The sequence below is a fragment of the Sturnus vulgaris genome, chromosome 6, assembly GCF_052056855.1.
Source record: "Sturnus vulgaris isolate bStuVul1 chromosome 6, bStuVul1.hap1, whole genome shotgun sequence".
In the NCBI taxonomy this organism is placed as follows: domain Eukaryota; kingdom Metazoa; phylum Chordata; class Aves; order Passeriformes; family Sturnidae; genus Sturnus; species Sturnus vulgaris.
In genome coordinates, this window is record NC_142248.1 from 24,290,596 (window position 1) to 24,305,085 (window position 14,490).

The following is a 14,490-nucleotide window of genomic DNA, read 5'->3' on the forward strand; positions in this document are numbered from 1 at the left end:
TCGAAAAATATTTTATGGTAATGATACCCATAAGTCAAGAAACAAAAATGCTGATACTCTGTTGACTGTTGTTTTACTAGTATAATGATCAGTGGTTGAAGTTTACAGAAATGGTTAGAATGGATTCAAATAAGTTTGTGCTGAAGTGGATGTGGAGAATACAGATGAGCACTGGGTCCCATAACTTTTTCCTGGAGGTGGTAACACACAGGTTCATATTGGAAGTTGTTAAACTGACTCCAGCCAATTCCAAAGTCATCTCTTGGGGCCTTTGAGCTGTTTCCTGTGCCATTTATTGTGTCTTTCCTTGTTTAAGGAGAGAGGAATCTATTGCAACACACTTTAGAGACAGTTTTCAGTATTTTTTACTTGGAAACTTTGTTTAAAACTGTGTTTACCTGCAGGATGGCATCTTGATACTGATTGATTTATATTTTTGGTCTATTTCTAGTGGATTTTTACTGTGTAGACAGTTTGTTATTATTTTTGAGGATGACATTATAAGATGGATCAAATAATATATGACCTATATTTTATCCAAAACATTTGGAAACACTAACTTTATTAAATAAACACAAGCTCCAGTGTTTGTTCTCTACTAATCTAAACGAAAGAATTAAAAATACATGCACCTTTTTTTCCATTTCCAGTGCTTTTGGGCTGCTTCCTTTTCATTTTTTAATATAATTCCATAATTAAAACATACTTGTTCTTACTTTATGAAAGAGCATTCGTGGTATGTGGATCTTTCTTTCATTTAAATGCCTTGATATCAGAAATATGTCCTAAAAATATCTAGTAGCCAAGCTAAGAGAACTATCACACTCAACATTTTAATCAGATAATTTTCCCTTTGGCACAATTTCTGCCTTGCATTCTTGAAGTTCTTTAGTTGTATGAGCCTGTACCTCACACTCTCCAGGAATGAATAATGGGGCTTTAAATTTGTTGTTGCTAATTACAGTTTGATGATACTCCTTTTGCAGCCAAAATGGATTTGAAAGAAACCTCACTGTAAGAGTCTAGTTATAACCTAAAATTTTTCCTCTCTATAGCAGAAATTCATCATATATCACTGTAGTAGAGCTGAATTTTATAAGAGATAGGTAAATAATTTTCTACAATCAGCATTATTTTAAGAAATCTTTTAAGGGGGAGGAGGGATTAGGAAATGGTGATGAATTGTTCATGTTTCCATTAGAAAAATCCACTTAATGGGTTGTAATTCCTACATCCATCCATGCTGTAGGTAACACAGGTCTCATTCCTGAGTGAAGGGATGAAGAAATTGTGAATCTAAAACTGAATTACTTGTTCCTTTCTACTACAGTATTATATTCTTATAACAAGCCATTTTCAAATGAAAAATCTCAAGTTTGTGCTTCATCCTCCGAATGAGAAAATGTGTTTGCTTCTCTTCCCAATTAGAAACACACATCTTGGATCAGAAAAAAGAAGACTTTTGTGCTGAACTTCAGTTTTATAAGAATTTTCAAAAACCCACAGAATTTTTTATCCAGGCAGAAACTGAAGCACTGAACCTTTCAGATTTGCGAGTAACCAGTCAAAGAGGAGGAGTCTTAACTGGCTGTAATTCTGGTTCTGAAGAATCAAGGTAAACCCAAGAAATACCCCTCTCTATAGTTTTTCTAGATTCAAAATATTGACAATATACACATGGATTTTTGAGTAAATACGGGGAAATTTGCTTCCCACATGAGAATCAGTAAATCTTTTTGCTTAGACTCACCATATTTGCCTTTCTTCCCTTGTGGAATGTAGCATTTCACCTCTGTATTCTCTAGCATTCATAGAAAATATGATCATTGCAATGGTTTATATCACACATTATGGGTATATCAATGATTGTGATCTCTACAGAGAATTTTGAAAATGCATGCTGAACAGAATTAGAACAGATCTTGAAAATATAATAGTATCTGTGGCTTTACACAACAAACATCTGAAATGTGATGAGTGAGTAGGAAGCAGGAATAAAGCAGAGTAAAGTCCAGATGAAGCTGGAAGAGTAACAATGAGGAGCTATAATACCTTGTAGCAGTCTGTGACAGGAATCTGAAGATGGGCTAATATGGTTGAAAAGTTTAGTACAGACTCTGAAGAGTGTTGTGTCATTAATTTTGGTCATTTCTTGTCATTAATGTTTTTACTATGCAGTGACCCTCTATATCAGTCTTAAGAAATTTATACACTCATTCTATATGTGAAAAAATGTATAACTGGCTGGCTGGTTATACCTTTGACTAGGCAACTGGTATGGGAACATGCTGCCAGTTTTGAGTGACTTAGCAGTCTGAAGAGCAATTTTAACTGACAGTGTCAGAGTTGTTTTTGAAAATGGGATCAAGGCTGCAAAGCCCTGTCGTATACTTTTGGAAAATACACTAATTCCTCACATATCTAATAGATTCTACACCCAGTTCTCTTATCTTCATTATGATCTAACAGTGACTTTTTGAGCCAAACCCAATCCTTAACACTTTTTGGTTTTCCTTTTTGCCTTTTTGTATTCATGACTGAGGTTTGCTGTAAGGGCAATGCATCTTGCACTAAATGCCAAGTGTAATCCAGAGTGCTTAGGTACAGCCCAGCACAGAGTCAGCCAAAAATTGTTAATTTTACCTTTCACCAGTGCCACTCCCACTGGTGAAATCCCACAATCGGGCTTGTCTTGAACACGGAGATTAACTTCTCACAGCAGTCAACATGTTGAACCATCTCAGCTCCAAGTATGTTACATGTAGGATCCTAAAGCTATTTGCCAAAACCTGTCTTTGCCCAAGTAGATTGTAATTAGAGTATATGTTACAATTTCTTGATATGGAAAAACCCAGGAAATGTTGAGTCAGTGTTGATTTGTCTTTTAGATGGTGGTCTTGATGTACTGTCAATGGGATTTGTCAGTTTTAAGGAGACAGGAAGAAAACAGTTATGAGTTATATTCAGACTTGTCCATGGAAGCATCTCTTGAAAGGAAAATGCACAAGGATTGCTTGAGTTTTGTCATATCTGGGCAAAAGTATCTAGATGCATCTATCACTTACAGCCCAAAACAGTATTAAATGAAATATGCACAGCAAAGGTTAAATAGGATTTGAAGGACTTTGGAAGGGAGGAATGCAGTTTAAGCCACTCTTTCACCCATTTGTAGTGTAATACACTTAGTAATACTCTTGATGTCAATCTCCATGCTGTGTACGTTTAATAGGCTTTAGGTTGCACAGCTTGCCTGCAAAATAAAGGTCTTAACTTCCTTCTTAAAGAACCATAGAGAAAATAAATCCAGTGGAAGCAGGTGAAAAAAAGGGTGGCTGAATACAGAAAACTCTCTGCCTAAGAGAATGACTCTTTGGAGCAATAGATAGCTTTCTTTATCTTTCTAGGATATGAATTACACATAAAATAATGTCTACAGTGGAAACAGGAGCTCAGAAGGTATAGCTTTTCTGTGACTACTTCTTGCCAGTTATTGGCTATGAAGTATACCCAGAAAATGCTTAAGAAAAGCAAATGTTAAAAAATATTTGCTAGTTCTCTTTTCAGTCCATTCATTTACTCATTTTGCTGCCATGCTACAAGTGAGATCTGAGTGATCTATGACTATCAATGGATACCCAAGAAGATTTATGAGAGTCTTACTTTGAGACAGAATTTTTCTGACCATTGAATCTTGTCTTATTCTAAGTTGTCTGTGGCAACTATGGCAACGAATGATAAGTTATTTTAAAACTCTTAAGTGGCATGCAGAATGGAATTCCTGTTGTCAGTTATAATATTTAGAATCATACAATCATTTTACAGAGTTCTTTAAGATGTATTCCTAGATCTTTTTTTATGGATATTCTCATATCAATTCCTGTGCAATCATCCTACAAAAAAATTTGATTTGCTTAAACCTGAGCATCACTTTGATCCCCAAATGTTTTATTACTTTTTGCTCTGTATTAAGTAATGGTTTTTAATATTTGCTTTCCTTAAACATTTGCTGTTTATAGGTTTCATAGCCAATTTATATTCATCTGGTTTTTGCCTTAGTACTTTAGGATATTTATTTACTACTCCATATTTACAGATTCTTTTCAGAGTTAGAGCTTTAAGAAGTGGTAGAAGGGCATCCATTTTTTCTTCCTATTTAATACATTTGCAGTTGTTAAAAAGTTTGTTAAGTTTTGATAATTTATTTCTGTGCATTTTGTTTCAGAGGGGTGGAATAACACCTGTTTTTTTAATTATTTTTATTTTCTTTTTTTTTCTTTCCAAAATACAGCACCGTAGAAAGAAAGGATAACAGGGTGCTCCCTGAATTTACATCATCATGGAGCGATGCTGAAAATTTAGGTGGAAAAACAGAAACTGCATTCCTTTTAAAAGAATTGGACACTCTGAGGGCCAAAAATAAAAAGGTACAATTGAGATATTCAAGATACCAATATTTGCTTTTATATAATTGCCTTGCAAAACATACATTTTAAACTGTGCCTGATTTCGTTTTGTTGTTTATTTTAGTGCACCAATCACTAGCTTCCTGTCATTCTGGATTCTTACCTGCTTAACAACTATTTCTCTGTAATTAAAAAAAGCCCCTCCAACCTACTCTGACTTTTTTAATCGGTTACATAGATTATTGCACCCTGGGTGAAAACCAATGAAGACCGAAGACTAGACCAAGATTTCATGGGTAGAATCTGGAGCTCATTCTTCTGATGCTTCTGTACATGTTACCTAGATAATTAATGTGCCCTGATAACTCAGCTTTATTGAAGGGGAGAAAATTCCATCTTCCTTGGACACTGCATTGCTTCTAGTATTAGCTGTGGTTGCATGTGTCTAAACAACCTAACAGTCTCTAGTCTTTCCATGAAGTGTCATTGAATATTCAAGCTCAGATATCTGTCCAAGAACAGATTTAGTGAATACCCTTTAAAAGGAAAGGCCTCAATGTGTGAAAGAATACCAATCTTATATCTGATGAAGAACATGAAAAAAAATGCATTTACACAAGTCTTTTCAGACTGTGATGTCTGTATCTTGGCAGGAAACAGGCTATTCATGCAACCACCTACATTATATTACATGCAGTTCTGAACTTTCTTAGCAAGAAGGACTACAGCTGGTGATACCTGAGGAAGAGAATCAAAAATAAAAACGATGGCATACTCATTGCTACTTGTCTCACCGAGTAAGAAAGGCCAGATGATAAAAAAGATACTATTAACACTTGTTCTTTAAACAAATAAATACAATAAATTTAACTTCCTTTTTAATGCTTCGTGTTTGTATGTTGGGGGTGAGAAATTGTTATTTGAAATTTTATTGTGGTTGAAAGTACTGGTTGATCGTTTGAACCAGATGAGAATCTTACTATCCATTTGTTCAATTCAGCTTCAAGACAAGCTGGCTGAAAAGGACAAAGAGCTGAAGACAATGCAACTGGACTTAGAATTGCAAGACAGAGCTACAGAAGCTAAGATTGCAGAGAAGATTGCAGGTACAGTAGGCAAGCGTTTAACAGATGGCTGTATGGCTCATACAGTACCCGTGGTTGCTATATGACGTGGCCTGGTGAATGTTAGCTTTATTTGCTAAAGGAGGGAAGATTTGACTTTTTTTTTTATGTGTGGCTGTTTAGAGTTGCTTAGAAAATAGATGGCTTTAACATCCTGGTACTGGTATTAGTAGGAGCTTTACCTGTATTCATACTGATTTGGGCATTAAATGCATTGTTAACACCATGTCAATCCAATCACAAAAAGGTTGTTTGTTTTGTTGGAAGGTCCTGAACAAACAAGGGGAAATAATGATTACCAGTGCCTCTACCTTTCAACCAGCAGTTCAAATACCACTTATTGTTTTAGCTGGTTCAGAGCAATACTACCCCCTCCCCGTGTTTGGAGATAGTCTCGCATTCACCTCAACTAGAGACCTGCGCTGTTCTTGAAAAATCTGCTCTTTTGGTAGTTAAAATGAATTTTTGTCAGATAATGACATATATCCAGTGAATGAAGTTTATATGAATTCTCAGAAGGAAAGGTTTTTAAGTTTATAGATGAAAGTGAACATGTGCTTGTATTTATTGCTAATTGTTCTTTGGATAGAACATAGCATGGAGACGGTTTCTATATTGTTTCCTCATTGATCACACACACTTCATAGAGTATTAATAGTTCTAATAGTGGTCCACAAAATATTTGTACTAAAAGGAGGAGTAACTATCTTCAGGAAAATGGAGCAGATAATAAACTCTCTAGCTGAAAAACAGATGGCTGACATTCCACTTAATATCAAACTCCTGAGAATATGGTATACTGTGGATATTATAGATTGAAAAGAGAGTTCCTAGGTTTTCTGTGGTGGGGGAAGGGAAAGTCAAATGTAATGAACATCTTAGAGAAAAAATGAAATACAGGCATAATTTTATTCTTATTTAATTTCACATAACTGCTTGCTTTATTTTCAGAAGGAAGAAAAATCTGCACTTTGTGTGGTTGTTATATCCACCAGCCAAATGCTATTGCAGATTGTTTGGCTTGAATATGAAGTTTTGTGTTTGTTCCTGGATATTTGCCCAGTGTTTACCTCTGTACTTGATTCTCTTTGGTATAGGTGTCCATTGCTCATTAAAACCTGGAAAGAAAGGTGTGTCAAAAACAACGGTAGTTTTGTTTTCATGGATACAGTTGAAATACTTGTTAGGAAATTGTTGTTTTCCTGCACTACTGCTTAAACTTTCTAATTATGTCCTAAGCATATTTTTCTCTTCAAAACAGAGTGGCATGAATATGGATATAATAATTTAACATGCTGATTCTATTTATTCTTATTCTTATTATATTTTAAAAGGAAGACTAAACCAAATTTTAAAGATAGCTACATAGTGTAATAACAATGACCTTTAAAAAAATAACCTTTTTTTCTCCTTTTATGAGTGCAGGAAGTATAAAATCCTTTAAATGCTGAAGAGAGAGGGCAAGGGGCTCCTTACTACTTAAACTGTTTGCCAAAAGGAAGCATCGTTAATATTTCACAGTTTTTTTGCTTCCTGTCTTACAGTTTTAAGAATGTTACCAAATTTGTATAAATGGTTTGAAATCTAGAATTATGTGAACCAAACTGGGTTTGTGGAAGCCTCTGTATATCTCTCCCATAAAAGCCTTGGGGAGAGTTCTAATGGATAAGCAGAACCTAATAAAGAACAGACGGTGTGTTTAAGGAAAAACTTATCCCCCTGCATTAAGTTCTTTGAGGAAGGGAGAACACATGCTACTGTGATTTCAGGTTACTAGTTAATGTTTAATTACTGCAGTGTGTAACACATGGTAGAGTGAAGCTTGTAAATATGGGTGTTTGCATTTTTATTATTACTTAGTACTGACTTTATGATAAGTAAGTGACTCCACAAAATTATATTGTAAAGAACATAAGAAAGGTACACCATAAAAGTGTTATCTACTTTGAGGAATATTAGAATTCTGTTTTAAAAGGTAACCCTCTAATTGATAGGTTTTACCTAAACAAGTCCCATGGAAAGAATTGAAAAGTGAAGACAAAGGGCATTTTGAAACAAAGCTACAGCAGTCTACAGAAACAAATAATCCAAAGATTGTCAGTTTATGATTTTTACATTGTTCAAAGGAAAAAGTGAAGAAAAAAAGGGTAAATTTGTGAAATGCTTAATAAGAAAAGAAGAAAGGGTAGAACTAAGGCAGAAGATATACATAATGGAAGAAAAGTATAATACTGTGTGCCGTAAATAACTTACTTTCAGAATGTTTTTATTTTAAAATTTTACTAGCATTGAAAATGGATTTTAAAACTTCCTTGTGTCTCTATTTCTATGTCAGGTAGTTATGGCTAAAAATGATTAGGCAATTTAAAGTTTTGATTTCAGGCTTTTAAGTATTAGAGACTATTGATTCTGGTGGTCATAGTTACCACAGATTCTTGCAGTTTATTCATTATTCTTCTGTTGGACTTTGTGTCATTCTGACTCAATGTCAGAAGGTGCTGTTAGTTTCACTCCCTGTCATGAAGAAGAACAGAAATGGAGGCAACATCAGGAAAACTCAGGGAAGAGCACATCATGAAAGAACAGACGCTAGGATGGTGTAAGCAAAAAAGGGAACACCATGTCTGAAGTGGGTATGAAGAATAGCCAGATCTTGATATTTGGGGGTCCAGAACTTTCATATGTTGGACAGAAAAGGGAGTGGGTGCCACCTGTACTGGTGGAAAGGGGAAAGAGCATCCACCTTCTGAGGACAGACTGGAAAATCAAGATGGAGGCATTGCAAAGGAGTAAGTCTTCAAAACAACTAGCTGAGAGAACAGATCTCACTTTGGATGGATGTAGTAAGTGACTTCAATTTTTTCCTAGTGAGAGAATCAAACAGGGGGTATATAGGAACTTTTAGAGGAAGGAGCTGGTTGAGTGTAAGGGAGAATTATAGAGCATAGTGGTAATTTCTCTCAACTGGAAAAATTATCAAAGCCCTGTTCTCACAGTGCCACTACTGCAGCGAGATATACCATAGTTGGCATCAGAACAGGAGCTCTCGGAATATTTTTGTTGCTATCAGAGTATATATTGAGACTAAGAATAATACTGAATGAAAATATAATAAAAATATTTATCCTTAAATCTTTCTGTAACAACATTCCATGAGTTGGGTTTTGTGCCAGTGTCTAATAATAATGTTACCAAAATTTAATACTTTCTTAAATCAACATCAGCTCAGCAAGATTGAGTCCAGGCCTGCTAGGGGTTTCACACCATTTTCAATGCCTGAAAACTGTATTAGCTTTCTGTAGATGCTCTCTGAAAGACCAAGGTAATGATAGGAAATACAGTGTGGAAAAAGAGGAAAGTGGTATTTCTAACATGATGGTATATATTGCACAACCTTCAGTCTCTTGGAAACTATGGCAATATACCTACAATGAAGTCCCTATTTCAGGTCTGTTTTTATGAAAATGTTATGAATATACATTTGTGGTATTTTGGAATTCTTGAATATGGTGTGGAAATATTCATGAACATTATTTGAAGTTTTCTAAATTAACTTGAAAAATAATTACTGAATATGCATGTGCAATAGATTTAATAGCAAAAGTAAAAACAAATATTCAAGTGGCTGTTAGCTTAGAGTTAATTTGATTTAATATCCATAAAGTAAGAGGAAATAAGTAATCTTGCTGGTAATAAACTTGGGGTGGCAATAACTTTCAGCACAGAAGAAAAGTATTTTCCATTTCTTCAAAGCTCACTTTAGAGTCCCTTTTTAGATGTTATTTTTCTTTCCTGCATGTCATCCATTAAAGATTAGCTGTGGAAGGTTGGAGCATGGAGAGATTATGAATGACAGAACAACTCCTGCAGAATAATAATCAGTTTTTGGTATTTAATGCTGTTTGACTTTTGCAGACACATTTCTTATTAACCTTTGGTACAAACAGAAATCCAGGTTCCTGATATCTCATGGAGAAGATGAATTCAAGATCCTCTTCCAATTAAACTGAAATAAGGCCAATATTGGGCTTTAGCCAAAAGAACTCAGTAGTTCCCAACTCTCATGTTTATAAACCTAAATATGAATGATATTTTACAGTTTAAGAAGGTAATGCATATGCTTCCCTAAACCACTTTTCTGTGCATAATTTATTAATAAATTTAGTCTATATAACTCTTAGTGCGTTTATCCTATTAAATGCTTCATTATGCAATACTAATTCCTGAATATCCTTTCAAAATATTTCCTGATAAATAACCCAATTTTGAAAATAGCTAGAGGATTTGAATCCTCTGTATGGGAAGGTAGGCAATCCATCTAAAAAATAGAAAAAACCCCAAGGTGGGGCATTGTGACTGAGAAATTCTTGGCTTAATTTTTAACAGCTTAATTTGAAACAATGTGATTTTACCTTCAGATTGTCAGAATTGTTGATTGTCAAAAAGCTGCATACAACTCTTGGAAATACAATATACGATGGGTTAGCATAGATTAAATTGCCAATTACTAAGCTATTTATTAGTGGAGCTTGTATGTAAAAAGCAAGCCAGTTTCTTCTGCATTTTTTATGACTAGTCTGGCTTTTCTTTCTTCCACACAAGTGCTGGATGAGCATAAAGAATTGGGTTTTATTCAGGAATAAAAAGGTCTGCAAATGGTCTACTTCTTGGGGCATTACAAAACTTTCCTTTAACATGACAAATTATAAATTGAAAACTTCAATGCGATATTTTCCCCCTAAAAGTAAATATTCAGGCATCAGCAATTATGCACTGAAGAAAAAAGTTTAACAGCATTATGGTTTGAATTTTGAAGTCAGCTGTGTTTAGTGTGTTAGAGGCAGAGGCTTAAGTATTGTACAGGGATTGGCTTTCACAAGAACTGCCTTGGGGTCTGTGTATAATACTCCTTCCTATTCTTTTCCACTTTATTTTTTTTTAAATTGAATTGCGATCTGAGTACACAAAGAAAACCCTATGCAGAGCTGCCACTAAGCAACTTTAGCCTTTTATTAAGAACACTCTTTTTATAGCATTGGAAATGTAGGAGCAGATGAATGCTATGCACTAAATACATACAACAAACACAAAGTAATAAAGAAGTCAGTGTGTTCTATCAGTGTTTGTTCAGATTGCTTTATCTATAAAGTCACATTTAGGTGTAAATTACTTTTAGTCTATAACTCCTGGTACAGACTGATGAAAACTCTTAAGTAGTTTTCCTATGATCTTCTTATCACTGTTTTATTTTTCAGTTATACATCATAACTGAAAGTAAATGAATGGTAGCTTTCAAAAAAGAGCAGGGAACTTAAGTTGTCTGTTTTGTAATAGAACATGTCAGCACTATTTTTAAGTTGACAGTGAGCCCTGGAGCTCCTGATAGTTTGCCATTAACCTGAATGAGGACTCTGTAAGAGCTTTAGAATTTGAACATTTCTAGGGATTATCTGCATTTTGTAACATGTATAAGCAGAGACCAATTAATGACACATTTTAAAGGCTTTCATGCAATTCAGGATTTTTTTCTTAATTTTATTTAGGAGTTGTGAGCTCAGTCATTAAATTTAGTAGAAGGAAATATCAGAGGATTTTGATTTCTAATTTGAGTGGATGACAAATACATACATGTTTGTATTTCTGTAGGGAGAACAAGCATATATCCATATGGTTAAATAAAATTTAATATATCTGTAAAACTGACTTTTATTGAAAACCAGTTATTATAGTGTTAGAGTATTTACTACATCTTCTGAAATACGGTAGCAGTGCAGATAGTGATCTCCTATTTTCTATATAAGACCTGGACTGTATTCTAATTTTACTTTTTTTAATGAGTTATGTGAAGTGATTTCTGCTGCCATAAATGTTTTTAGTCCCAAAATTTTCCTCTTTTGCCTCTCTTACTCAGTTTATTTTATTTACACAGATGACCTCTAGGAAATAAGCAAACAGACTTTTATCCTGGGAGTCGTGCTTTCCTTGCTTCCCTCAAAGTTCCTTGTTTGGAAAATCATGAAATACTGTTTAAACTAGAATGATTTCCAGCACACCTTCTCAGTACTGCTGTTTTAAAGGTGGTTTAAAAAGTATAGGAGACAAGTTTGCCAAAAGAATCAGGTTCAACTAAGAAAATATGTACATTGCTTTGACTCAGTAAACTCATACTTGGTATGGTTCATCTTCTTCATATTTACTTTTGCCCATATTAGAAAACAATTAGCTTACTAAACAAATTTGAGTATTTGGGATAAAAAAATCTACTTTGAGTCTCTCTCATTTGACTAAGAATTACATGATATTTGATAAGCTTGTTTAAAAATGGACATATCCAAATATTATTGTAAACACCCATTGATTTGTTTTACCTGCAATATAAGTATTTTACTTAGTTGGCTTACATAGTAGCTAATAATATTTGTTAATGTAATTTAACTGCTGTGAACCTTTACTGAACAAATATTGAAATTTATACAAGTCAAAGAAAGAGAATCTCTAATGACTTTTGTAAAAGCTTCCATTTAATAGTTAAGGAGAAAAGTTTATATGACATACCAGATGCAATTAACAGTAGATTTTACATTTAATAAAAAGAAAGAAGCATATGTATTTGCTTTATTCATTCCATCATAATTTGCATTAGAGCTGTGGGTGTTTAATGAGCAAATTCCAGCTAAAATGCTATATTGATTTTCTAAGTGAACTTTGTAATAGCTATCTACCTTACAAAAGCTCTCTGTTTACAATTGTTTTCTTTACTAAAAACTAAAAATGTTTTAGAATTGATGAGTTTAGCATAATGATTCTTTTAAAATAAAGAGCTCTTTTAGACTATGCAGGGGGTTTAGTTACAAGGAGGAAGATGTTATTAAATTCTTCCAAAACAAGTTTATACAACTAAATAGTAGTGCTGTACTTTTATATACTACAATATTTGCAAGCATGGGAAAATAATCCTTTTTTTCTTAATTCACTTGTCTGGGATTTAAATATTTTAACTCTTGAATGCCATTATATGGATGTGTATATATATATATATATATATATATTAGTAAATGACACAATTCATTTTAGCTTAATGCTAGACTACTCATACTTCATTTCTGTATGTCATTTTCTTACCTGAAATATGAATTCTCTATGAATTTGTGTTTCTTTTTGGTCAGGCCTCAAGACTGAAAGGATAGGGATGGTTGGTATGCCACTATAAGGTCTCCAAGGAAAACACTCTAATGTCAACCAGAGCAGTTGGTGAAAAAGTATCTGGATCTGCGTTTTCTTTGGATCAGGTGCCAAGTCAGTGTGGCAGTATGGAGTTAGTGTTTTGCTGGATATGTCATATCTTGAATGGAATTTTAGAAGCATGACTTGGTGTTACTCTCAGTCAGTTCTCACCTCACATTTTTAAGATGCATAGAGATGATAATTAGATAATTTTTACTCTTTCTAATATGAAGGAATTTCATGCCACTCTTTCAATGACTCTATCTGGACAGCTTATACTCGTTTTCCTAGATATGGTGCAAAATGTTTTGCTTTGCTGCTGCATTGAGACCTAAATGTGTATGCTTTTCATTTATTTGAAGCATGCTGTGGTCCTTACGGTCCTGAACTTCTACTTGTGACTCATCCGTAGCTCAGTGTGAATGGGGCATGTTCAGACTACCTGCAGTCATGTGACTGTCATAATATTCCCTATAGTAGGAAAAAAGGAATTCATAAAATATTAAATAAGAGTCAGAAATGTGTAGCCATTGTATAGCTTTAATTTAGTGGAAGGATAAGAAACCAACAAGAAAGAGTTGCTCAATTTAAGTCACTTTTCATAGCTGATAGTTAAAATACAGTGTTTTGTAATAGACTTTTGAGTGGGGGAAGGGTTCACTGTTAGCAATTAGCAATCTGAGCTGCTGTCGGGGGTGGTAAGATTTCAGATAAGCAGGATGCTTAAATAACTTGAAAAATATCTTTTTTTGAATGTTTTCATACTGTTATGTGTACATTACTTTGGTTTAATGACCATTAGTTAAATAAGCATTAGTGTGTTTTTTAAAAGCCTGTATAGTCATTATTACCATTGGCTATATTTACAGAGAGGGATTTAGATACACCAAAAGACAGACACTCTGTGTGTACACGTATGTTCAAGATCCATTGCAGGAGTCAACAAATTGTGGGGTTTCTAGATTAACAAATTTAGGGTGTTCTAAGGTACACTTAAAGAGGCCAGAAAGAAGTTAACTAAACTGGAAAATAATTAACCTCAGAAGAGTAAGAAATGCCAAATCTTCAGTTATTTTAGACAACTGTCTATTCATTGCAGCAATGGTTTTTTTCATTGTGAAAATTGCATGGTGTGTCCACTTGCAGCTTTGTGGAAGGGGTTCTCTCTGAAGTGTCTCTGTTACGATCCTAGATAAATTGACATAATTTACTGGAAAAACTACAGCAAACAAATATATTAAGGTACTGATAGGTAATAATTGTATTCCAGATCCAGTCAGGACATAGTAGTTGCCCTGTAGTTTACCCAGGCAGTCATTGCTCTGGCACTAGTTTCCCTGCCATCACAGATCTCAGCAATTGAAGTGAAAGTCTGGTGAGCTGAAACGTACAGCCTAAGCTACCTCATATGTTTTTTTCTTGTCCTTGCTGAGCCACCTGCCTTTGCAAATATCAGATGCATTCTCTGCAAGTGCTGCAAACTTACTGCTGGATACCAGCCAGTGCAGTGTTACAGCTGCCCTTACTCCTTTCTTGGTTTTTCCATTCCACATCAAGCAAAGTTTTCTTGTTGCAATCAGGGGTAATAGATCTTCAAGGGAAAAAGACACTATTCTTCTGGATTAAAGAGAATTTAATCAGTGTTTGCTAATTTTTGCATACATTTCAAAATATGCGCTTCCAATGCTGAATTTCTTTTGTTGTTGTTGTTGGGACACAACTTGTTACAGCTCTGACCT

The 14,490-nt window shown here is 34.3% G+C and overlaps 1 protein-coding gene across 2 annotated transcripts in view; it reads left to right on the forward strand.

Moving 5' to 3' along the window:
- MIPOL1 (mirror-image polydactyly 1) overlaps positions 1 to 14,490 on the forward strand; it is a 186,083-nt gene that overhangs the window by 45,854 nt on the left and 125,739 nt on the right. For both annotated transcript variants that reach the window (XM_088167305.1, XM_088167306.1), the window contains 3 exons: positions 1,429 to 1,615; positions 4,289 to 4,424; positions 5,404 to 5,509. In XM_088167305.1, the coding sequence (XP_088023431.1) occupies positions 1,429 to 1,615; positions 4,289 to 4,424; positions 5,404 to 5,509 (429 nt within the window). The remainder of the gene's footprint in view (positions 1 to 1,428; positions 1,616 to 4,288; positions 4,425 to 5,403; positions 5,510 to 14,490) is intronic.